Raw genomic sequence first — 26,801 nt, 5'->3', positions numbered from 1 at the left:
AAAATGCGTCTCGGCAGAAACGCAAAATTTGTTTTTGCAATGGCGATGCGCCACTACTAACTGAGTATAGGAGAAAGACTGACTGCTGTCTCTCTCTCTCTCTACAATCAACCACTCACAGCCCTCTGTAGTACTCCTTTAGCCAAACAACACCTGCTTAGGTCATTGATGTAGAAACAAAAACTCACAACCTAAAATAGTCCGTGTCAATATTCCATTGGTAAGTAAAACTACTATCCGTTCTCCTACGCCTGAATCACACACACATAGAGGTCATTGTACAGCCCAGGGCTACTTCTGAGTGTGGTAATCTTTATATTCATGAGTTCTCTCCTCTAATGAAGTGGTTCCTTGAGGAAGTGTGTGCGTGCTACAGGCGTAGGAGAGAGCGAGAGAGAGACTCTCTTACATCCAATATCTGTCTTCCATTACAGTCTAGTCTGTTGTTGGACTCCAGAGTGGGTTCTGGGGTGGGCCAGTCTTACTGGTTTATCATACTGGGCTGGGCGCCAGGCCTGGCACATTAAGGACAAATGAAGAAGAACAGCCTGAATGATGTTTGTCTCTTACTGCTCGTACAGGATGTCTCATGATCACATCGACCACAGCCAGGGAACTTTTTGTTGTGATTAGTCAAGGAGGGAGGGAGTGAGAGTGAGCAGAAGGGTTGATGTGGTGGTTTGGGATGTGGTGGTTTAGGATGTTGGATGCCACAAACTCTGCCGTGACTTCCTACTGCTTATGTATTATATTTGTTTTGAGGATTATTTTTATTTTTTGCATATTTTTACCAAGACATTTTATTCTTGATGCTTTTATAGATGATGAGCATGTATGACATATTGGAGCTGTGGAGAAAGTCCCTGAATCAGGAGAGGTCTTGACAATTGCCCTTCTGAAGGCCTCTCTCTCATCACGTCCAAGATGGTGGTAGCACCAGAAGAACTAACCATGTCTAGATGTCTCCTGCCCTAGTGGGAAAACAAACCACTGTAATTCATATCATCAGGTTTCAAAGACATTTTGCCTTCTCCGAGAACAATGGATGCATCTGATTTGTCATCCAGCGAAGTCTCTCTCTCTCTGTCTCTCTCTCTCTCTCTGTCTCTCTGTGTCTCTGTCTCTCTGTGTTTCTGTCTCTCTCTGTCTGTCTCTCTCTGTTAGAGCCCTGACTCAACAGCCTTGAAATCACAGCCGTGCTCTGTCAGGTATGTTCATTGTCTCTGGTGAAGTTAGGAGGCCTGGTTCCTGTGGCCCTAAAGGCACCCGAGTGACTTCTCCCCCTAAATAGGGAGTGTGTGTTGTGCCCATGCATCCCCAAGCCTAACCAATCAGCTACAGGTCTATAGTTAGACGGCCCATCAACAGCTGCCCCCTCTCTCCTTCCCCCTCTCTCCTCTCCCAAACCACCAGTTGTCCCCACTAGTAGCAAGAGGAGTCACCCATAGTGCTTTGCAACAGCTGAGGGGGAGCTGGGTCAACTTTCCACTCGACCAATGATATTTCTGGATCTCATTACTAATATCAGCACAATATTGACCTTGACACACAAACAACTCTTGATGCCCAACAAAATGCTTTCCCTCCCAGTGGTTTGTTTCAAACTTTGGCAAACTTGGTTTGCGATGTAGAAGTCTAACGGGCGCCATGTTTGCGCCAAAGCTCCCTCCAAGAAGACAAAACTACCCCCCCCCAAAAAAAAATATTTAATTATGGAAGGTTTGGTGCTAACATGGAGGATTTAGTGTTAACCTTCTCTGAGTGTGGTCGGTCGGTGCTTGTCCCTGCTAGCGCTAACATGGAGGATTTAGTGTTAACCTTCTCTGAGTGTGGTCGGTCGGTGCTCGTCCCTGCTAGCGCTAACATGGAGGATTTAGTGTTAACCTTCTCTGAGTGTGGTCGGTCGGTGCTTGTCCCTGCTAGCGCTAACATGGAGGATTTAGTGTTAACCTTCTCTGAGTGTGGTCGGTCGGTGCTTGTCCCTGCTAGCGCTAACATGGAGGATTTAGTGTTAACCTTCTCTGAGTGTGGTCGGTCGGTGCTCGTCCCTGCTAGCGCTAACATGGAGGATTTAGTGTTAACCTTCTCTGAGTGTGGTCGGTCGGTGCTCGTCCCTGCTAGCGCTAACATGGAGGATTTAGTGTTAACCTTCTCTGAGTGTGGTCGGTCGGTGCTCGTCCCTGCTAGCGCTAACATGGAGGATTTAGTGTTAACCTTCTCTGAGTGTGGTCGGTCGGTGCTCGTCCCTGCTAGCGCTAACATGCCCCAGGAACTATGGCAGTCCAATCTCTTCCTGTGCCAAACCCGCTAGCTATATACTCTCCTACTGGCAGAGCTGCTGTGGCAGGCAGGCCTTACGAATGGGAAGGCCTGTTATTAACAAGTCACATTCCACTTCCTCCCTCCCTTTCCTAGCCCCTCCCCAACCTCTGTGTTCAAATTGAATTGAATAGAGGAATTGAATTGAATAGTTCTGAATCGAATTGAATTGAATAGTTCTGATTCCAACATTTTCCAGCTGCTGCCCAGTGCAACGTCCCACAACAAACCCAGAGAACTCTGAATCAGAGCCCCTTTGACATTTTGTCATGTTTGAGCTCGTTGGGATTCAAGAAAGCCTCCAACTGATGGAAGGTTATCCATCAAAGGAAGGGAATTCTAGGATTTCCTGTTAGTTAGTCTGTCTTAAAGACCATGTTAGACTGAGACAGAGAGACTACTAGTTCTGCTCCCACAGAGCCCTATTCCCCTACAGTCAGTGTGGGGGTTTCCATTGTGTGCATGCAGGGGCCATTCCCCTTGTAACCAGAGCTCTGGAGCCTGGCCTGAATGGGGAAACCCGATCTGCTGCTTCATGCCGGCCTCTGATTTAAGATTACTGGGAGAGACCCGCGATGGAATGAGAATGCTGTTCATTCCAACGCAGCCCTGTCACTCTCTGGTGTGGTCAGTGAAGGGTTAATCCTGATTCAGACCATCTGTAATTACGTAGAGGAAATGCTGTTTAAACATAATGTGTGTGTTTCCAACCATTCGCCTTCCTAAACTCTGCACCAGTAGTATAGTCTCTACGGCAGGGCAGTTCTTGCACCATTTGTATTTTCTTCTCTGCTGTTGGATTGCAGAAAGCAGCAGAATGTCTCTGGGTTTATCAGCGTATAACATCAAAATCAGACCAAACACTGTGGGGGACCACACGAAACAATCCTCAGCATTCAGCTATAGGCCTATCATGTAGACTGCTACCCCAACTCTATATTTTACTATAACTATTTCCCCCAGACAAACTGTCTAATCAAATTTAAATGTTATTGGTCACATACACGTGTTTAGCAGATGTTATTGCGAGTGTAACGAAATTGCTCGTGCTTCTAGTTCCGACAGTGCAGCAATATTTAACAATTAATATCTAACAATTTCACAACAAATACCGACTACGCATAAATCTAAGTAAAGGAATGGAATTAAGAATACATAAATATATGGATGAGCGATGTCAGTGGCATAGAGTAAAACACAGTAGGTAGTATACAATACAGTATATACATATGACAAGATATGTAAATGTTATTAAAGTGACATTATTAAAAATGACTAGTGTTCCATTTATTAAAGTGACCAAGGATTTCAAGTCATTATCACTAACCATGTTTCCATCCACACTTTTTATGCATGTAAAGTCATACCCGTATTTAAAAAAATATATACAGTGGAGCAAAAAAGTATTTAGTCAGCCACCAATTGTGCAAGTTCTCCCACTTAAAAAGATGAGAGAGGCCTGTAATTTTCATCATAGGTACACTTCAACTATGACAGACAAAATGAGAAAAGAAAATCCAGAAAATGACATTGTAGGATTTTTTATGAATTCATTTGCAAATTATGGTGGAAAATAAGTATTTGGTCAATAACAAAAGTTTATCTCAATACTTTGTTATATACCCTTTGTTGGCAATGACAGAGGTCAAACGTTTTCTGTAAGTCTTCACAAGGTTTTCACACACTGTTGCTGGTATTTTGGCCCATTCCTCCATGCAGATCTCCTCTAGAGCAGTGATGTTTTGGGGCTGTTGCTGGGCAACACGGACTTTCAACTCCCTCCAAAGATTTTCTATGGGGTTGAGATCTGGAGACTGGCTAGGCCACTCCAGGACCTTGAAATGCTTCTTACGAAGCCACTCCTTCGTTGCCTGGGCGGTGTGTTTGGGATCATTGTCATGCTGAAAGACCCAACCACGTTTCATCTTCAATGCCCTTGCTGATGGAAGGAGGTTTTCACTCAAAATCTCAAGATACATAGCCCCATTCATTCTTTCCTTTACACGGATCAGTCGTCCTGGTCCCTTTGCAGAAAAACAGCCACAAAGCATGATGTTTCCACCCCCATGCTTCACAGTAGGTATGGTGTTCTTTGGATGCAACTCAGCATTCTTTGTCCTCCAAACATGACGAGTTGAGTTTTTACCAAAAAGTTCTATTTTGGTTTCATCTGACCATATGACATTCTCCCAATCTTCTTCTGGATCATCCAAATGCTCTCTAGCAAACTTCAGACGGGCCTGGACATGTACTGGCTTAAACAGGGGGACACGTCTGGCACTGCAGGATTTGAGTCCCTGGCGGCGTAGTGTGTTACTGATGGTAGGCTTTGTTACTTTGGTCCCAGCTCTCTGCAGGTCATTCACTAGGTCCCCCCGTGTGGTTCTGGGATTTTTGCTCACCGTTCTTGTGATCATTTTGACCCCACGGGGTGAGATCTTGCGTGGAGCCCCAGATCGAGGGAGATTATCAGTGGTCTTTTATGTCTTCCATTTCCTAATAATTGCTCCCACAGTTGATTTCTTCAAACCAAGCTGCTTACCTATTGCAGATTCAGTCTTCCCAGCCTGGTGCAGGTCTTCAATTTTGTTTCTGGTGTCCTTTGACAGCTCTTTGGTCTTGGCCATAGTGGAGTTTGGAGTGTGACTGTTTGAGGTTGTGGACAGGTGTCTTTTATACTGATAACAAGTTCAAACAGGTGCCATTAATACAGGTAACGAGTGGAGGACAGAGGAGCCTCTTAAAGAAGAAGTTACAGGTCTGTGAGAGCCAGAAATCTTGCTTGTTTGTAGGTGACCAAATACTTATTTTCCACCATAATTTGCTAATAAATTCATTGAAAATCCTACAATGTGATTTTCTGGATTTTTTCTCTCATTTTGTCTGTCCTAGTTGAAGTGTACCTATGATGAAAATTACAGGCCTCTCTCATCTTTTTAAGTGGGAGAACTTGTACAATTGGTGGCTGACTAAATACTTTTTTGCCCCACTGTATATATAATAATCACGACAGCTGTGATGGAAATGGGACGTTTCGGTACAATTTTATAAATGCAAAAAAATAATTAGTTTGTTCGACATGGTGGGATCTTGAAATGGCTGTGGAAACTCCTTTTTATGCACAAATATTGCTATAATAACCATCATATTGAAGTAGACTTGGAGTCACACGATGACACGGTGTGTGTGGTCCTCCCACTACGTCTTCGGGGAAACCATGCGGTTTAAATTAGTCTACAGATGAAATAAGTGATGAACTTCACCGGGTGGTGAACGTGCCTGGATGAGCTTGATGCTCCTTTACAATAGATATCGAGGGACTTATTCTGGTGACGTGATGATCGATGCTTGATTGCCGTTTTTTTGACCAAAACATTCTCTCTCTTAACCATAATAGTCTCATCGGTAGACTAGCCTGTCCACACAGTATCTGCGAGCTGATATATGCCATGTGCTAAGATCAGAGTAGTCACATTTTGGCTATTTAACCCAACAGTTTTTGACGACTACTATCGGTAGAGCTAGAAAATGCGATGGGGAAACACGTTGAACATTCATCTTTTATTCTGGACATGAAAATGTAACTGACCATTTGTTGTTGTTGTTGTGTGCACTACGTCAACTAGTGATTTTTGTATCCGCAACAAGTCTGTTTGGTGGAAACACCACTGGTGAGAATTTTAAATGTTTTCTTTATGCTGATTTTCTTTTAGAATATTCACATAAATCTGTTGCCAATTGGATGAAAACCAAGCTATTGTCTTCAACAAGACACCATAGTGGTCTCTTATCAGAACCCCTGGCTGCATCTGAAGTCTGCTATTGTCTTCAACAAGACACCATAGTGGTCTCTTATCAGAACCCCTGGCTGCATCTGAAGTCTGCTATTGTCTTCAACAAGACACCATAGTGGTCTCTTATCAGAACCCCTGGCTGCATCTGAAGTCTGCTATTGACTTCAACAAGACACCATAGTGGTCTCTTATCAGAACCCCTGGCTGCATCTGAAGTCTGCTATTGTCTTCAACAAGACACCATAGTGGTCTCTTATCAGAACCCCTGGCTGCATCTGAAGTCTGCTATTGACTTCAACAAGACACCATAGTGGTCTCTTATCAGAACCCCTGGCTGCATCTGAAGTCTGCTATTGTCTTCAACGAGACACCATAGTGGTCTCTTATCAGAACCCCTGGCTGCATCTGAAGTCTGCTATTGTCTTCAACGAGACACCATAGTGGTCTCTTATCAGAACCCCTGGCTGCATCTGAAGTCTGCTATTGTCTTCAACAAGACACCATAGTGGTCTCTTATCAGAACCCCTGGCTGCATCTGAAGTCTGCTATTGACTTCATGAATGTGTACATGTGACGTATCCGGTCGCCGTGGATACTATCTTTCGACTGGAAGCCTGTGGAGTGTGCAGAGGAACGGGGTGACATGGGACAACTTGGGAAGGTTGAACACCAGGCGGTCTGTTCACAAAACAATGTCCATACAGGCTACAACACTTTGGGTCAAGCTTTTGTAGGCCAACGTTCCTTGCTAGCTTAAAGCTGAAGCCAACATCAACTCACTACCCCTAGGACTTTGTCTGTGATATGTAAACCGTCATGAAAAATAGGATCATTTCAAAGCTGATTCCGACCAAAACTTTGTCGGTCTTCCTCTGATGTCTCTCCCAAAGATGATCTATTGCCTCAGCAAACTGACTCTCTGTGAATAGGGCTCCTATTTTAAAAATAAGCCTTGTAACTCAATGCATGCACACAGTCCTATTGGATATGCATTCACCTGTATTGTGACTAGGCCTAGTAACTCAATGCATGCACACAGTCCTATTGGATATGCATTCACCTGTATTGTGAATAGGCCGTGGCTACATCTTGATTTACCCAGTTTATCAACAGACTACAGATATACTATTCAAACAAATTATTACTATTATGCGGTTAGAAACATTGTATAATTGAATGTTTGATTGTATAATTGATTCATTAATGAATACATTAAAAAACAAAAATTACTAATGTAATGAATGATATTGAAATCAAAAGATCAAGTGCCATTCTGTGACTTTGGCTGATACGCCTTATTTAGCCCTGGTATCATTTTGGTGTTGTTTTGGTAGATTATCGTCTAATGAAATTGTGCAAATGTAATGATATTGAACTCAAAAGATGCCTAACGAATGAACAGAACAGTTGCTCAGTTCGTCTGGATCAAGGACCTCTCTGTGACTTTGGCTAAATATGCCTTCTGTTTGGCCGTGGTATTGTTTTGCTATCGAGTAGCATGATGGTATTGAGTATTGTGATACTAAAACTGGTCAAAATGATGTTACACTAGATGGGATGGAGCGGCCGGACATCATTAGTCACGAGAGAGAGAGAGAGAGAGATCAAGGCGTAGGGTAGTTCTGGGTGATTGGGACCAGTGGACTCAATAGGCTGAGTGAATAAGGAGAGGATGTTGTCTTTTCAAAGTGGTTGACAAAGTCGTCCGCGGAGAGGGAGGGGGGAGGAAGTGAAGGATTAAAGAGGGATGAGGAGGTGGTAGTAAAGAGTGATTTAGAAATGGGCTTTAGCAGCGGATGCAGAGGAAATGAATGGGAAGGATAGTCACCATCTTAGTAGTGTGTTGTAATGTGCCTCTGTAGATCAGACCGTCAGTGGACTGTGTACACACAAGGCTCTGAACGTCTGAGCGCTGATGTAAACATGTAGAGGGGAGGGGGGGGTAGAGGAGAGGGGGGGGTAGAGAGAGAGAGAGATAAAGCAGCTTATCCAAGAGACTGTTTATGCTGAAGTCCTGTGACTTTTATGAGTTGTGATGGAGACTGTGTGTCAGGGTTTCCGTAAAGGAAAATGTGATGCTAAACATTTTTTGACTGGCAGGGTATAAATTTACAGGACATTTTGAGAAAAGTGCCGGACCCGTATGCATTGGGTACATAACCTTATTAGGGCGTCCGTCCACGGTGCTCACAATGTGTACTCCATGTGTAACTCTGTGTTGTTGTCTGTTCACACTGCTATGCTTTATCTTGGCCAGGTCGCAGTTGTAAATGAGAACTTGTTCTCAACTAGCCTACCTAATTAAATAAAGGTGAGAAAAAAAAAAATTATGACAGAAATCACATTTATAGATGATGGTAATTCATCTTAACAGAACAACGAGTGTGGTGTCCTTATCAAATTCCGACGCGCACTTTAAAGATGTTCGAAAAGCTGTCCACATGTATTTTCTTTCAGACAACAAGACGAGTAACGAACAGCAGAATCACTAGCTTACGTCAGTCTACTATACCTCAGTGTAGAAAAGCTTACCTATTCTATTGGTGGGCATTTTCCAAACAGGTTCTGGGACAGTTTTGGGATGGTACATCCCACATTCATACAACTGGTAAGCCTAGGCTACATAAAACATTTAAAAGGCAATGAGTCTGATGCAACGGATGAGAACATTTTAGCTTAAAACGTTGATCAACTATTTTATTTCACATTTTAAGCACAGCAATGCGCACAAGGCGGGAGGCTACATGCGACTGTTTAGTCCATAATGCAATTAGTGGGGAAACACTTTTTAAAAAGTGCATCGTTCATGTGAACGGTTTGTCTGTTTAGAAACAGAGGAGATTCAAAGATGCTAGGATGGGTTGCAAATATGACTAGGATTGTGCCTTTGACTACTGGACAATGGGGGGGGAAAAGTTGATTTTGAAAACCAATAGAATATGAGAGAAATAGGCTTCTGGGTTTCAATGGAGAGATGGCATATAGAAGTCTAAAATAATCGCCTCCATGGATATGGTCAGATTTTTGCCTCGGCTACTTTGAAGCAAGGTAAGACGTGCTTCATATGTAGTAAAATGTTCAGGTTTCAAACGATTTCAGTATATTTTAAAGAAAAATAAATAAAATGCTTAATTATCACAGACGATTGGCCAGCGGACAATTTTATTTATTGGCTTTTCTAAAAAAATATATATATCGGCCCAAAAAATTGCTGTTACCTGCTAACGGAAACCCTGGTGTGTGTGCTGAGTGAGCCACTGAGGGGGACTGTTGTTTCAGCCTGCAGGCCGTCCTGTTCCATTGCTTCAGCCATTGTTCCCGTTTCCTCTAAACAATGTGCTGTTCTTTCCCAAACACCACCACGTGAAGCCCCTCAGGCCTACCCAGCACCTCAGGCCCCTGCTCATGTGTTTTCCTCGGTCCATGGAAACACACCGTCTGATTCTGACACTGTGCCATCCTGGTCATGGCCTTAACCCAGGGTCTTCAGTTTCAACTTGGCAACAGTACAGGATCAGCTGCTTTCTCGCTTTGAAAGGAAAAGAGAGCTGATCCACTGCTGTTTTAGAGGTGAGGAGATATTCTCACTAAGGGCCCGAGGACAGTCATCCCCCTCCCTACAGCTGCAGGACAGCTGCCCCACCAACAGCCTGAGGCCCTGTTGTGCTCTGACGTCCACAGGCAACCCCCACCCCAGGCACAGTTCTAGGATCTGCTTACCCTCTCCAACTTATTAAAGGAAAACACAAAATGACCTGCGATCAGTGTCTGGGCGCTACTTCCTCCAACTCTCCCACAGGCCTTTCTACATCTGAGGAGCGACACTCTGCCGCCTTGCGTCTTAACAACATTAGTCAGCCTTTCTTCTGACGTCTCACGCGCACACACGGACTCTCTCTCTCGCTCTCGCTCTCTCTCTCGCGCTCTCTCTCTCTCTCTCACGCTCGCTCTCTCTCTCACGCTCACACACTCAGAGACTAGTGGTTTCTTGGAACTTGAAGCTGCAGGCCACAACAATAATTTAAAGCCTTCCTTTCAGTTGACCCAGATTAGGGCCTGGTACTACTACCATGTTCAGTGTTTAGCCTCTGTCTCATCTGTATTCAGCTTGAGTGGCTGAGGTTTATTATTCACTTTTTGGGAGTATAAGTCTGTGGGTGTTTTCTTCATTAGCAAAGGCTTTTGACCACTTTTGTGGTTGAGTAACCACAGTCATACTGACTCAACACTGCATCTCCAGTCTGTCCTGTTGCAGTAAAGCACTGTCTTGGAATCTACATCTCAGCTCTGTGCTTTTCTTTTTTTGAGCCCGGTGGCGTCTGGTGACTAACCCCACAGTGGAGTCTTCCTGCCTGGGTTAGAGCACAGAGTAACAGGACGTGGGTTTTACCTTCCCAGAGTGCATCTGTGAGTCACAACATGGTGTGGGAAAGAAGCCCTTTGTGCCCTCACACCCTGACTCAATCTGGAGGCGCGTGCCACTCGCTGTGCCCCGCGCTGTGCCCCTCGCTGTGCCACTCGCTGTGCCCCGCGCTGTGCCCCTCGCTGTGCCCCTCGCTGTGCCCCTCGCTGTGCCACTCGCTGTGCCCCGCGCTGTGCCCCTCGCTGTGCCACTCGCTGTGCCCCTCGCTGTGCCCCTCGCTGTGCCCCTCGCTGTGCCCCTCGCTGTGCCCCTCGCTGTGCCCCGCGCTGTGCCCCTCGCTGTGCCACTCGCTGTGCCCCGCGCTGTGCCCCTCGCTGTGCCACTCGCTGTGCCCCGCGCTGTGCCCCTCGCTGTGCCCCGCGCTGTGCCCCTCGCTGTGCCACTCGCTGTGCCCCTCGCTGTGCCACTCGCTGTGCCCCGCGCTGTGCCCCTCGCTGTGCCCCTCGCTGTGCCCCTCGCTGTGCCACTCGCTGTGCCCCTCGCTGTGCCCCTCGCTGTGCCCCGCGCTGTGCCCCTCGCTGTGCCCCTCGCTGTGCCCCTCGCTGTGCCCCTCGCTGTGCCCCTCGCTGTGCCCCTCGCTGTGCCCCTCGCTGTGCCCCTCGCTGTGCCACTCGCTGTGCCCCTCGCTGTGCCCCTCGCTGTGCCCCTCGCTGTGCCCCTCGCTGTGCCCCTCGCTGTGCCCCTCGCTTTGCCCCGCGCTGTGCCCCTCGCTGTGCCCCTCGCTGTGCCCCTCGCTGTGCCCCTCGCTGTGCCCCGCGCTTTGCCCCGCGCTGTGCCCCTCGCTGTGCCCCTCGCTTTGCCCCGCGCTGTGCCCCTCGCTGTGCCCCTCGCTGTGCCCCTCGCTTTGCCCCGCGCTGTGCCCCTCGCTGTGCCCCTCGCTGTGCCCCGCGCTGTGCCCCTCGCTGTGCCCCTCGCTGTGCCCCTCGCTGTGCCCCTCGCTGTGCCCCTCAACATCTACTGAAGTAGCTAGACAGTTTACCAAAGATGTTTATTACTATACCAAGATAGAACACAGCTTGTCGTTTCCAATGGGAAAAAATGTTTCATAGTGGGCAGAACAAGCAAGGAGGTGGGCAGAGCCAAGCACGCGCTAGCTATATCAAATCAAATGTATTTATAAAACCCTTCTTACATCAGCTGATATCTCAAAGTGCTGTACAGAAACCCAGCTTAAAACCCCAAACAGCAAGCAGTGCAGGTGTAGAAGCACGGTGGCTAGGAAAAACTCCCTAGAAAGGCCAAAACCTAGGAAGAAACCTAGAGAGGAACCAGGCTATGAGGGGTGGCCAGTCCTCTTCTGGCTGTGCCGGGTGGAGATTATAACAGAACATGGCCAAAATGTTCATAAATGACCAGCATGGTCAAATAATAATAATCACAGTAGTTGTCGAGGGTGCAGCAAGTCAGCACCTCAGGAGTAAATGTCAGTTGGCTTTTCATAGCCGATCATTAAGAGTATCTCTACCGCTCCTGCTGTCTCTAGAGCAGGGGTGTCAAACTCATTCCACGGAGGGCCTAGTGTCTGCAGGTTTTTGGTTTTTCCTTTCAATAAAGCCCTAGACAACCAGGTGTGGGGAGTTCCTAACTAATTAGTGATGTTAATTCATCAATCAAGTACAAGGGAGGAGCGAAAACCCGCAGACACTCGGCCCCCCGTGGAATGAGTTTGACACCTGTGCTCTAGAGAGTTGAAAACAGCAGGTCTGGGACAGGATGCACGTCCGGTGAACAGGTCAGGGTTCCATAGCCGCAGGCAGAACAGTTGAAACTGGAGCAGCAGCATGGCCAGGTGGACTGGGGACAGCAAGCAGTCATCATGCCAGGTAGTCCTGAGGCATGGTCCTAGGGCTCAGGTCCTCCGAGAGAGAGAAAGAAAGAGAGAATTAGAGAGAGCATACTTAAATTCACACAGGACACCGAATAAGACAGGAGAAGTACTCCAGATATAACAAACTGACCCTAGCCCGCAGACACAAACTACTGCAGCATAAATACTGGAGGCTGAGACTACTGCAGCATAAATACTGGAGGCTGAGACAGGAGGGGTCAGGAGACACTGTGGCCCCATCCGATGATACCCTCGGACAGGGCCAAACAGGAAGGATATAACCCCACCCACTTTGCCAAAGCACAGCCCCCACACCACTAGAGGGATATCTTCAACCACCAACTTACCATCCTGAGACAAGGCCGAGTATAGCCCACAAAGATCTCCGCCACGGCACAACCCAAGGGGGGGCCCCAACCCAGACAGGAAGATCACGTCAGTGACTCAAGTGACGCACCCCTCCTAGGGACGGCATGAAAGAGCACCAGTAAGCCAGTGACTCAGCCCCTGTAATAGGGTTAGAGGCAGAGAATCCCAGTGGAGAGAGGGGAACCGGGCCAGGCAGAGACAGCAAGGGCCAGACTACACTCAATGGGCCAGACTACACTCAATCATATGACCCACTGAAGAGATGAGTCTTCAGTAAAGACTTAAAAGTTGAGACAGAGTCTGCGTCTCTCACATGGGTAGGCAGACCATTCCATAAAAATTGAGCTCTGTAGGAGAAATCCTCCAGCTGTTTGCTTAGAAATTCTAGGGACAATTAGGAGGCCTGCGTCTTGTGACCGTAGCGTACGTGTAGGTATGTACGGCAGGACCAAATTGGAAAGATAGGTAGGAGCAAGCCCATGTAATGCTTTGTAGGTTAGCAGTAAAACCTTGAAATCAGCCCTTGCCTTAACAGGAAGCCAGTGTAAGGAGGCTCACACTGGAGTAATATGATCACATTTTTTGGTTCTAGTCAGGATTCTAGCAGCCGTATTTAGCACTAACTGAAGTTTATTTAGTGCTTTATCCGGGTAGCCGGAAAGCAGAGCATTGCAGTAGTCTAACCTAGAAGTAACAAAAGCATGGATTAATTGTTCTGCATCATTTTTGGACAGAAATTTTCAGATTTTTGCAATGTTACGTAGATGGAAAAAAGCTGTCCTTGAAACAGTCTTGATATGTTCGTCAAAAGAGAGATCCGGGTCCAGAGTAACGCCGAGGTCCTTCACAGTTTTATTTGAGACGACTTTACAACCATCAAGATTAATTGTCAGATTCAACAGAAGATCTCTTTGTTTCTTGGGACCTAGAACAAGCATCTCTGTTTTTTCCAAGTTTAAAAGTAGAAAGTTTGCAGCCATATCATGGCAGGTTCTAGCATGCATCTGCATATTTCCGTTAGGGAACGCCTACTCTGTGAAGTGCGCCTGTGCAATAGCTCAATTCACCTTTGCACTCCTTCTAAACAACACAATAAAAAAACTTTTTTTTTGTTGCAAAGGGTAAAGTCTACATAACTTAGTCCTCTCTGTTCATAACAAATTTTAGTTTTGGGAACAGAACACTGTATTGAGATCAAATGTTTAATCGATGAGAACATTTGCAGAATGTCAGCCAAAATCCATCTCGTTCCATCTTCTCCTACTGCCTGCCAGTGGGCTTCCTCTCACTACCATATTTGGTAGTGCCAACCGGATGCTTCACATTTACACACCCAGTGAAATATCTGTCTCATTGTTCTGTCTGTGAGTTTACTACATAGCTACAGTAGTTGCCCTGGTAACCAAACATACTTGCAAGTTTAGCTAACCAAACCATCAGTCCTAGCTTGCTATTATGAAAATCGAATTCAACAATGCCAATAATGTTTTCAATTCGACTTGTGCTTTCAAAAGCAGCTCAGACATAGAACATGTAAGAATTAACTATAGCCGTTGGATTCTACCGTGCAAATATACCACGCATTATATGGAAACGATGGGCGCCCTTCAAGCCAATCAGAAATGAGTATTCAACAATGCCATGGTATAAAACTGTGTAACGAACACTACTATGACGAGGTATCAGGGCAGTATCCCTGCTGTGGGATAGGAGTTGTGCCCCCCCCCCCCCCCCCCCCCCAGTGTGCCTCATGCATAGTGTGGGAATCCCTTTGTGTGTGTGTGTGTTAGAGGGAGAGAAAGAGAATCCCTTTGTGCCCTACCCTCACCCTCTGACTCACTGTAGGCCGTGTGCTCCGCACCCCTCCGCTCCCTTCCACACCGCCGAGACTCCTTCCTGGACTTTGTATTGTAAACAAACTAGTTTCCCATCCCACGCACTGAGCTGGCAGCAGCCTTGATGGATACATAGATACAACTGTATTACCCCTTTAAGGGAACTGGTTGGTCTTGAACATTGAGCACGGTTACATGCACACAATAATGAGATTATTGTGGATAGTCAGGTTACACATATAAATAGTTTGTTTTAAAAACGTTGACATGCTTTGCAAGAAGAACGATGTCCCTAATAATCCGGTTTACATGGGACACATCTGGAATCAGGCTACCGGTGGGACTTTTGATAAATGCAGAAAATCCCCAATCAAATCAGAGTTCAGATGTGTATTAGTTTATGAAAACTATTTATAAGATGTGTACTTTCAGTTATTTTTTATTTTTCTCGATCTCACTTCACTCGTGCTTTAGAGGGAAGCTTGCACTACCCCGTGCTGTCACATGTACAGAGTAAATACACAATAGGAATGGAGATTTCTATTTTTAATTATAAAAAATTAAAATAAATGTATTTCGAATTTTTTTAAATTACATTTTGAAAGCAGTTTACATGTCCTAATAATTCGAAATATTTCTCAGAAAACCAGTTGTTTTTAATTGACCTCTGCTTACTTCGATTATGACCTTTTACGACGATTTTTAAGATAAGCAGAGTAAAGTGTTTACATGGCTAATGCCGTACTCGGCCTTCTGCCATGATCAGTTTTAATATTGAATTATTAGTGTGCATGTAAACGTATTCATTAAGATAAAAGCCTAGTAGCTATGATACAAAAAACACATTTACACCAGAAACATGTTGCCAACCTTCTAGAGCTGTTTGGGGGGGGCAAGTCTCTAACTGATTTTAGAGGCTCTAGTTGTACCCCTGTTAGAGGCTCTAGTTGTACCCCTGTTAGAGGCTCTAGTTGTACCCCTGTTAGAGGCTCTAGTTGTACCCCTGTTAGAGGCTCTAGTTGTACCCCTGTTAGAGGCTCTAGTTGTACCCCTGTTAGAGGCTCTAGTTGTACCCCTGTTAGAGGCTCTAGTTGTACCCCTGTTAGAGGCTCTAGTTGTACCCCTGTTAGAGGCTCTAGTTGTACCCCTGTTAGAGGCTCTAGTTGTACCCCTGTTAGAGGCTCTAGTTGTACCCCTGTTAGAGGCTCTAGTTGTACCCCTGTTAGAGGCTCTAGTTGTACCCCTGTTAGAGGCTCTAGTTGTACCCCTGTTAGAGGCTCTAGTTGTACCCCTGTTAGAGGCTCTAGTTGTACCCTTTTTTTAAAGGCTCTAGTTGTACTCTCTTATTAGCATGGTATTCCAACTGAAACTTCTCAAGTTACTTATTTCCTATTACTTTAGCTGATGAGATATTACACAAATACATCATTCATATGAACCTGCTGCAGCCTCTCCTTTAGTCTAATATAATAATCAGAGTGATGGTAGTAACTAGGGCTGGGGATTGCCAAGGGAGCTCACCATACGATGTTATCGTGATGCTTAGGCGCCGATACGCTACGTATTTGTGATTCTCAGAATTTTCTATATGTATTGTGATTCAATACTTATATTTTATTGCCATTTTGATGTTCCAAACATATTGCTCATCCGTAATGTCTGCTGCAGAGAGACGAGAGCAACGAGGAAATTAGTTTTGATCCGTCATGGAAATAAATGTTGATAGCTAGAACTATCTAGAAAAATCAATACTGGAGTTAAAATATCAATGGGAGAGAGCGCTCTCTGATCTGTAGTAACTTGGTTTTGTTTTTCCCCTGATGTGATCTCTCTCTCTCTCCATAGTCACGTGGAGAAGATCACCACTTGGCACGACCCTCGGAAGACCATGACGACAGCCATGAACCAGATGAGTCTCCACGCCCCCCCACCCTCTGCCAGCCCACAGCAACGCAACATGGCCCTGTCCCAGCCCAACCTTGGTGAGTCACGCAAGTTCTCTGTCTCTTTCTCTGTGTCTCTTTTTTTCTGTGTCTCTCCCTCTCTCTCTCTCTGTGTCTCTCCCTCTCTCTCTCTCTGTGTCTCTCCCTCTCTCTCTCTCTCTGTGTCTCTCCCTCTCTCTCTCTCTCTGTGTCTCTCCCTCTCTCTCTCTCTCTGTGTCTCTCCCTCTCTCTCTCTCTGTGTCTCTCTCTCTCTGTGTCTCTCTCTCTCTGTGTCTCTCTCTCTCTGTGTCTCTCTCTCTCTCTCTCTCTCTTCCTCTCGTTCTCTCACACATAACTACCTAACAACTGTGAGTATCCTGTCCTAACCACTCCTGACACGTCAGTGTTTACACATCGCCACAGTCCTTGACTATTATCACTCACACCAATGATATCTTTCAGCCTGGGGACTACCACAATAACACACACACAGTCCTTACCAGCTACCATGATAACGCCAAAGCCTGGTTGAGTGTGTGTGAACCAACCAGAAGCCTGTTGCCAGAGAGATGCATGTTGTTGTGTTGAAGGTGGAGAGATAAGGAAGCTCTCCTCACCCTTTTATGCTCCACTTAGTCTGACAGAGCCTGACTGCTCCTTCATAACACAGATTCACATTGACAGGTTAATCTAATTCACATTAGCGATAGCGTAGCATTGACTGGGTATTCTCATCCGTGTTAGCCTAGCTAGCACCTATAATAGACCCAGCTAAGCAATCTGACAGCCACCTTGACTCAGCCTGCAGAACATCAACCCTCTGCCACTCCACTGCTGGAAACAGGCCAATGGGCACCGCTCTCTAAAGGGTCAGGCCAATGGGCACCGCTCTCTAAAGGGTCAGGCCAATGGGCACCGCTCTCTAAAGGGTCAGGCCAATGGGCACCGCTCTCTAAAGGGTCAGGCCAATGGGTACCGCTCTCTAAAGGGTCAGGCCAATGGGCACCGCTCTCTAAAGGGTCAGGCCAATGGGCACCGCTCTCTAAAGGGTCAGGCCAATGGGCACCGCTCTCTAAAGGGTCAGGCCAATGGGCACCGCTCTCTAAAGGGTCAGGCCAATGGGCACCGCTCTCTAAAGGGTCAGGCCAATGGGCACCGCTCTCTAAAGCAGGGGTCTCAAACTCAACTCCAGGAAGGCCTCGTGTTTTGTTATTTGTTCTACAGACAACATGCCAGGAAGAACAACTCTTGAGTTGGTATAGTGATTGTGTTGAGAGGTTTGACTATCTCTGTCTGTTGTACAACTGAATGCAGTAGGTTAACTGCCTTGCTCAGAGGCAGAATGACAGATTTTTACCTTGTCAGCTTAGGGATTTGATCCAGCAATCCTTCCGGTTACTGGCCCAATGCTCCTACCCGCCAGGCTACTTGCCGCCCCACGACTGTGTGTGTGTGTGTCTTGTTTGGCCATTTTAGGTGTGTCTACAGCTGGAGAGTGATGGGTGGAGTGGGCAGTGGGCAGGGCAGTGGAGTGGGCAGTGGAGTGGGCAGTGGAGTGGGCAGTGGAGTGGGCAGTGGAGTGGGCAGGGGAGTGGGCAGGGGAGTGGGCAGGGGAGTGGGCAGGGGAGTAGGCAGGGGAGTGGGCAGGGGAGTGGGCAGGGGAGTAGGCAGGGCAGGGGAGTGGTAAACAAAGCGAGGGGAGGGGGAGAACATAAAGCGAGGCAAACAAGTGAAAGACTTGGGAATTTAGGACAGTGGGACAGAGAGGGGGGGGTGGCTGGCTGGGACAGAGAGAGGGGGGGGGGGGGGTGGCTGGCCGGGACAGAGAGGGGGGGGGGGTGGCTGGCTGGGACAGAGAGGGGGGGGGGGTGGCTGGCTGGGACAGAGAGAGGGGGGGGGGGGTGGCTGGCTGGGACAGAGAGGGGGGGGGGGGGGGGTGGCTGGCTGGCTGGGACACAGAGGGGAGGGTGGCTAGCTGGGACAGAGAAGGGGGAGGGTGGCTGGGACAGAGAGGGGAGGTGGCTGGCTGGGACAGAGAAGGGGGAGGCTGGCTGGGACAGACAGGGGGGGTGGCTGGCTGGGACAGAGAGGGTGGCGGGCTGGGACAAAGAGGGGGGTGTTGGGGTGGCACAGAGAGGGGTGTGTGTGTGGCTGGGTGTATGCGTGTCAGTGTGCGTGTATGAATGGAGTCTCTCATCCTGAATAATTGTCTGTACACCGCCCCACTCGACTTGTTCAAACGCCACTGGGATGTTTTTCTCCTGTCTACTCCGTGGCCTTATGGTTAGTGTCCACCCTGAGATTGGAAAGTTAGAAGTTTGATCCCCCGGGCTGAGTCGTACTAAAGACTGTGAAAATGGGACCTGATGCATCTCTGCTTGGCGCTCTGCATTAATGAGAGAGATTGGGGGGGTAAGACCCTGCGGTAGACGTCCTGTCCAGGGGGTGTACTGGTACAGCACACTACAGAAACAGGAGATAGACTAGTGTCCTGTCCAGGGGGTGTACTGGTACATCACGTTACAGAAACAGGAGATAGACTAGTGTCCTGTCCAGGGGGTGTACTGGTACATCACGCTACAGAAACAGGAGATAGACTAGTGTCCTGTCCAGGGGGTGTACTGGTGCATCACGCTACAGAAACAGGAGATAGACTAGTGTCCTGTCCAGGGGGTGTACTGGTATAGCAAGGTGCGTCACGCTACAGAAACAGGAGATAGACTAGTGTCCTGTCCAGGGGGTGTACTGGTACAGCAAGGTGCATCACGCTACAGAAACAGGAGATAGACTAGTGTCCTGTCCAGGGGGTGTACTGGTACATCACGCTACAGAAACAGGAGATAGACTAGTGTCCTGTCCAGGGGGTGTACTGGTACAGCAAGGTGCGTCACACTACAGAAACAGGAGATAGACTAGTGTCCTGTCCAGGGGGTGTACTGGTACAGCAAGGTGCATCACGCTACAGAAACAAGAGATAAACTAGTGTCCTGTCCAGGGGGTGTACTGGTACATCACGCTACAGAAACAGGAGATAGACTAGTGTCCTGTCCAGGGGGTGTACTGGTACAGAAACAGGAGATAGACTAGTGTCCTGTCCAGGGGATGTACTGGTACAGAAACAGGAGATAGACTAGTGTCCTGTCCAGGGGGTGTACTGGTACATCACGCTACAGAAACAGGAGATAGACTAGTGTCCTGTCCAGGGGGTGTACTGGTACAGCAAGGTGCGTCACACTACAGAAACAGGAGATAGACTAGTGTTCTGTCCAGGGGGTGTACTGGTACAGCAAGGTGCATCACGCTACAGAAACAAGAGATAAACTAGTGTCCTGTCCAGGGGGTGTACTGGTACATCACGCTACAGAAACAGGAGATAGACTAGTGTCCTGTCCAGGGGGTGTACTGGTACAGAAACAGGAGATAGACTAGTGTCCTGTCCAGGGGATGTACTGGTACAGAAACAGGAGATAGACTAGTGTCCTGTCCAGGGGGTGTACTGGTACATCAGAAACAGGAGATAGACTAGTGTCCTGTCCAGGGGGTGTACTGGTACATCAGAAACAGGAGATAGACTAGTGTCCTGTCCAGGGGGTGTACTGGTACATCAGAAACAGAAGATAGACTAGTGTCCTGTCCAGGGAGTGTACTGGTACAGAAACAGGAGATCTGCTCATAGGAGCAGGAGCCTTTCTGACTTGGACAAACCAAGGCTCATGCAAAAGTGACTTACCTACTACGCCCTACCCCTACTCTATTGAAGTGATCACACACTCACACTCACACTCACACATGTTTCTGTCAATCTTCCATGGAAAGTTTTCACATGATAAAATCGATATTTGATATGGATGTTGGTGACTGATTCACAGGTGCCAGTGCTGTTCTTTCCATGTCCAACTCTAAATGTCATTCTCTCGCTCTCTTTCCCCACCTAACAACAAACGCTGTAGCTGTTCCTGTAGACTTCCAGTCATTGTGCTAACGCTAGTTAGCATTGGCTCGCGAAACTACCCCCTTGCTAAATTGGAATTATTTCGCCACTATGGCCTATTTATTGCCTTACCTCTCTTATCTTACCTCATTTGCACTCACTGTATATAGACTTTTCTATTGTGTTATTGACTGTATGTTTTGTGTAACTTTGTTGTTTGTGTCGCAATGCTTTGCTTTATCTTGGCCACGTCACAGTTGTACATGAGAACTTGTTCTCAACTGGCCTACCTGGTTAAATAAAGGTGCATTTAAACAAAAAATAACTTCCTTCATACTGGACACCAAGACATACACATGGTATCCATGAGTTCGTGTGACTCTGGGGAAGTAGATAAATGGCTTCGTTATCTATTTTAAGAGTCTCATTAGATCCTTACCTATCGTTTGCATAGGGATGTTCCAGGGAGGTCTCCAAGAGACCCTTAATGTGAAACAGACCTTACCCAGAACCTGGTGACCATGTTCTCAGAATATTCAATATGAAATGTTCTAGAACCGTTTTCATTGGAACGTTGCAAGAATATGTCCAGTTTTCTGAGGGTTAGGAAAATATTCCATCACGGCACACTAATCTTACACAGAAACTTAAAACTTCTTGCAGCTTTCCCATGAAACGTGTCTAGAACATTCATATATTATACTCTGAGAACATGGCAACCACGTTCGGTGTCATTTTTACATTTTTTATTTAACCTTTATTTAACAAGGCAAGTCCGTGTGTTTGGTGTGGCGTTGATGGAATATTGTCCAGAACCTCAGAAAACTGGATACATTAATATTCTTGCAACGTCCCATGAAACTAGAACCCGACCAATATGGGCTTTTTGGGTCCAATACCGGATCCAATTTTTTGGGGGTTGGGGACAAAACTTACCGATTTTATTTTATTTTATTTTATTTTTTTGATTAGTATATATACATATATTTTTACATTTTATTTATATATATATATATATATATATATATATATAAATAAAATGTAAAAATATATGCATATATACTATTTTTTTTATTATATATATATATATAATATAATATATATATTATATATGTATTTTTTTATTATTATGAAATATGTTAATTTTAATTGAATGAAATTAAATGAATTTTTCAATTCTGTTTGACATTAAAGGGTATGTTCTCTTAACTCAAATCCCAAAACACGCTAAATAGGTTGTCAGGAGGTTTTTGCTAACATATATAGAAGGTTCCCATAACTAACGGAAAACTGGACACAAACATCAGAGTAACATTACGGGTAACATTACAAAAATGTTCTCTCTCTCTCCATGGTTTGCCTCCCTCCCCCTCTCTGTACAGTTCTCTGTGTGTTGTACACCCCTTTCCCCTCCTCTCTCCGGCGTTGACAATGCTGGCAGACGCCCCAGTCTTTGTTGAAGAGGAATTCTCTCTGCCTTTCTTGTCCTGATGGATATTTTCCACTGCTTTGTTCTCCTCTTCTCTCCCCTCCCCTTCTCTTCTCTTTTCCCCTCCCCTCGTCTCCTCTCCCCTTCTCTTCTCTTTTCCCCTCCCCTCGTCTCCTCTCCCCTTCTCTTCTCTTTTCCCCTCCCCTCGTCTCCTCTCCCCTTCTCTTCTCTTTTCCCCTCCCCTCGTCTCCTCTCCCCATCTCTCCGCTCCCTCAGATGGACATGTTAGCTCTGCTCTGCGGTAGGGTTTGAACAGACAGGTCTATGGTTTCCAGTTAGAGGTCTTGATCCCATACTGTAGATCACTGGTTCCCAACCTTTTTTGGTTAGTGTGCCACCAAATGAGTTTGTTGTATTTATTATGGATCCCCATTAGTTCCTGCCAAGGCAGCAGCTACTCTTCCTGGGGTTTATTATGGGTCCCCATTTAGTTCCTGCCAAGGCAGCAGCTACTCTTCCTGGGGTTTATTATGGATCCCCATTAGTTCCTGCCAAGGCAGCAGCTACTCTTCCTGGGGTTTATTATGGATCCCCATTTTAGTTCCTGCCAAGGCAGCAGCTACTCTTCCTGGGGTTTATTATGGATCCCCATTTAGTTCCTGCCAAGGCAGCAGCTACTCTTCCTGGGGTTTATTATGGGTCCCCATTAGTTCCTGCCAAGTCAGCAGCTACTCTTCCTTGGGTCCAGCTAAATTAAGGTTATACATTTGAAAAACATTTACAATACATTCATAACAGATTTCACAAAATATTAAATGAGTGCCTTCAGGCTCGTACTCTACTACCACATATCTATAACGTGTGTGTAATGCGTATGTTGTGTGTTTGTATCCATGTACCTATGTTTGTGTTGCTTCACAGTCCCCGCTGTTCTATAAGGTTTATTTTTGTTTTACTTTATGAGTTACTTTATGTATAGTATGTAGTACTTTGCACCTCCCCATAGTCTGTTCTGGACTTGGGGACTGTGAAGAAACCTCTTGTGACATGTCTTGTGGGGTTTGCACGTCTCACAAATACAAGTAGTGATGAAGTCAATCTCTCCTCCACTTTGAGCCAAGAGAGATTGACATGCATATTATTAATATTATCCGTCTGTGTACATCCAAGGGCCAGCCGTGCTGCCCTGTTCTGAGCCAATTGCAATTTTTTGTAGCACCCAACCACACGACTGAACAGTAGTCCAGGTGTGACAACTAGGGCCTGTAGGACCTGCCTTGTTGATAGTGTTGTTAAGAAGGCAGAGTATCGCTTTATTATAGACAGACTTCTACCCATCTTAGCTACTGTTGTATCAATATGTTTTGACCATGACAGTTTACAATCCAGGGTTACTCCAAGCAGTTTAGTCTCCTGAACTTGCTCAATTTCCACATTATTCATTACATGATTTAGTTGAGGTTTAGGGTTTAGTGAACGATTTATCCCAAATACAATCCTTTTAGTTTTGGAAATATTTAGGAGAAACATATTCCTTGCCACCCATTCTGAAACTAACTACAGCTCTTTAAGTGTTACTGTCATTTCAGTCGCTGTAGTAGCTGACGTGTATAGTGTTGAGTCATCCGCATACATAGACACACTGGCTTTATTCAAAGCCAGTGGCATGTTAGTAAAGATTGAAAAAAGTAAGGGTCCTAAACAGCTGCCTTGTGGAATTCCTGATTCTACCTGGATTTTGTTGGAGAGGCTTCCATTAAAGAACACCCATCTGTGTTCTGTTAGACAGGTCACTCTTTATCCACATTATAGCAGGGGGTGTAAAGCCATAACACAAGTTTTTCCAGCAACAGACTATGATCGATAACGTCAAAAGCCGCACTGAAGTCTAACAAAACAGTCCCCACAATCTTTTTATCATACATTTCTCTCAGCCAATCCGCAGTCATTTGTGTAAGTGTTGTGCTTGTTGAATATCCTTCCCTATAAGGGTGGTGAAAGTCTATCAATTTGTTTACTGTAAAAATAGCATTGTATTTTGTCGGCTATTTGAGCCAGTAAAGGTGGCTTTACTTTTCTCAGGTAGGGGAACAACTTTTGCTTCACTCCAGGCCTGATGGCACACACTTTCTACAAGGCTTAAATTGAAGATGTGGCAATATCGTCCGCTATTGTCCTCAGTCATTTTCCATCCAGGTTGTCAGATCCCGGTGGCTTGTTATTGTTGATAAACAACAATATTTTCCCCCACCTCTTCCACACTTACTTTACGAGAAAAAAAAATATATAATGCTTGTCTTTCATAATTTGGTCAGATATACTTGGATGTGTAGCGTCAGCATTTGTTGCTGGCATGTCATGCAAAAGTTTGCTCGTCTTGCCAATGAAAACATTATTAAAGTATTTGGCAGTATCAGTGGGTTTTGTGATGAATGAGCCATCTGATTCAAGGAATGATGGAGCGGAGTTATCTTTTTTTGCCCAAAATGTAATTTAAGGTGCTCCAATGCTTTTTACTATCGTTCTTTATGTAAATTTTGTTTTTGTTTCATAGTGTAGTTTCTTTTTATTCGGTTTAGTCACATGACTTCTCAATTTTGCAATACGTTTGCCCAATCGGTTGTACAGCCAGACCTATTTGCGTCATTACACATCACGGACCAACAAATATTCTTTACATCAACAACATAAGGGCTTTAAGGGCTCCCGAGTGGCTCGTTCCTGATTCGTTCCCAGGCTGTATCAAAACCGTCTGTGATCGGGAGTTCCATAGGGTGGCGCACAATTGGCCCAGCGTCGTCTGGTTTAGGGGAGGGTTTGGCCGGGGTAGGCCGTCATCATAAAATAAGAATCTGTTCTTAACTGACTTGCCTAGTTAAATAAATACGAATCACTACAAAACATGGGTATTATCTAAGTGAGTTTCAGAGATGGTCAGAATGTGAATGTCAATCTGTTACTAGAAAATTATTGATTTCATGATTCTTGTTAACGTCAGCTATTTTTAACACTGTTATGGGATGCTTGAATGTTTTTCTTGCTTTACTGGGAAGTTTAGCAGAGGTAGACATGCTCTGGTTATTTTTATTAGTGCTTGGTGAGCTGCACACAGTGGACTTCCTGCTAGGGCACACCGCCTCAGTGTTAACAGTGGACTTCCTGCTAGGGCACACCACCTCAGTGTTAACAGTGGACTTCCTGCTAGGGCACACCACCTCAGTGTTAACAGTGGACTTCCTGCTAGGGCACACCACCTCAGTGCAAACAGTATAATTCTGGTTCCTAGGCATATGATTACTGATTAGATCACGCTGTCTACTCCTTGAGGAGTGTTGCGATTCTTGTTTGTAGAGTTATCATCAATCCTGGCCCTAGAGAGGTGATGTTGTGCAAGGTTTCGTTTCAGACCTGCACTAAAACGCCTGTTTTTTTAAATGTTTTTTTAGACATGTACTTCATTGTCAATTAACTTACAGAGAATGGAAAAGTGTCTGTTCACAGCCCAACTCCCAAGACACACTAGTAATCAAGACTGTAGCAACCTGTCTCTCTCCATTACCAAGGCTGACGATGACCACTGTCCCTGTAATTCTACAATAGATTCAGTGGAATTTCCCGTCCCCTTTGCACTGTGTTCCATCTCCCATGGCAACCCAGTGAGTGACCTCTGATCCCACTCGGTGTTGACTCGGCAGGTTTAGCTCCAGTCATGATTCCTGCTTATCTCCACTGTTACTCACGTTGACTCATCAAGACTGGACAGTGGAGAAGCTCTCTACTCCACTGCCACTCTTTGGGTTTTGTATTCCTTATCCAGTCACCTGATGGAACAAAAAGGTAAATAAATAGGTCCGTAACTGAGGAACAACTGTTGAAGGTCAGTCAGACCTGTTTCTGTTCCAAATCCCAAAGATTTTAAATCCCCCAAAAACTTGTATTGTCCATTCAAATTGACATTACTGTGAAATGTGGTCGCAGGGAACGGCATCAGTCAGCCATGGTAAAGGTTATAGCCATAGAATTAGGGATGACACTACTGGTCATTTGAATGTGATTTCTCTGGGTAAAGATGAAGTAACTCTGGCTGACGTGGTGTTGGTGCTGCTTGTGAACAGGGGAGCTGTCTGATGACTGGGAGCAGGCTGAAAATCCTCAGGGAGAAATCTACTTCATTGACCACAAAACACAACGAATGTCCTGGCTCGACCCGCGTGTGGATGCTCGCCTCAGTAAGTATCCTCTGGACCGCAACCCCGTCCCCCGTCCCACCCTCCAAATCACTACCTGATCAACCCTCCAACCCAACCAACCGATCAACCCCATTCACCCTTAAAGTCCCCTGATCACACACTAGCACTGAACTAATCAAACTGTGCACCTTGATCCATCATACCTGACCCTTGACCCCTTAACTCTACCCTTAACTCTGTGCCCCCTAGGGGCAGAGCTTTGCCTGTGAGAAGCTACAGTGCCTCCTAAAAGTATTCATACCCCTTGACTCGAGAGCCAGGAGGGTGGACTATGAACTCTGGTCAGTCTCGGCAGCATCACCAGTTGGACTACTAACGGGGTCTCCCAGGACTAATAACAGGGGTCTGATAACAGAAGCCAGGCCAGGGGTCTGATGACTGGGGCCAGAATGATATGATAGGGAAGTGTCCAGGGAGCCTCTCTTCTCATCACGTTCCTCACCCAGATACTGGGTTATCTGTGGAGCTCCAACTCGCCACAAAACCCTGTCAGGTCCCTAGAGAGATGTGGCAGGAGACCGACCCAGGCAGATGCCTGTCAGGTCCCTAGAGAGATGTGGCAGGAGACCGACCCAGGCAGATGCCTGTCAGGTCTCTAGAGAGATGTGGCAGGAGACCGACCCAGGCAGATGCCTGTCAGGTCCCTAGAGAGATGTGGCAAGAGACCAACCCAGGCAGATGCCTGTCAGGTCCCTAGAGGG

At 46.1% G+C, this 26,801-nt stretch overlaps 1 protein-coding gene across 4 annotated transcripts in view; it reads left to right on the top strand.

Moving 5' to 3' along the window:
* Window positions 1–26,801, top strand: part of LOC139541729 (WW domain-containing transcription regulator protein 1-like) — a 66,034-nt gene that overhangs the window by 21,490 nt on the left and 17,743 nt on the right. For 2 of the 4 annotated variants that reach the window (XM_071346700.1, XM_071346701.1), the window contains exons 2-3: window positions 16,414–16,550; window positions 25,966–26,079. In XM_071346700.1, coding sequence (XP_071202801.1) covers window positions 16,414–16,550; window positions 25,966–26,079 — 251 coding nt within the window. The remainder of the gene's footprint in view (window positions 1–16,413; window positions 16,551–25,965; window positions 26,080–26,801) is intronic. The other 2 variants (XM_071346703.1, XM_071346704.1) reach the window with 1 other exon arrangement.

Source organism: Salvelinus alpinus, chromosome 16 (genome assembly GCF_045679555.1).
Source record: "Salvelinus alpinus chromosome 16, SLU_Salpinus.1, whole genome shotgun sequence".
Lineage (NCBI taxonomy): Eukaryota > Metazoa > Chordata > Actinopteri > Salmoniformes > Salmonidae > Salvelinus > Salvelinus alpinus.
This window is presented reverse-complemented; position numbering and strand designations above follow the sequence as displayed.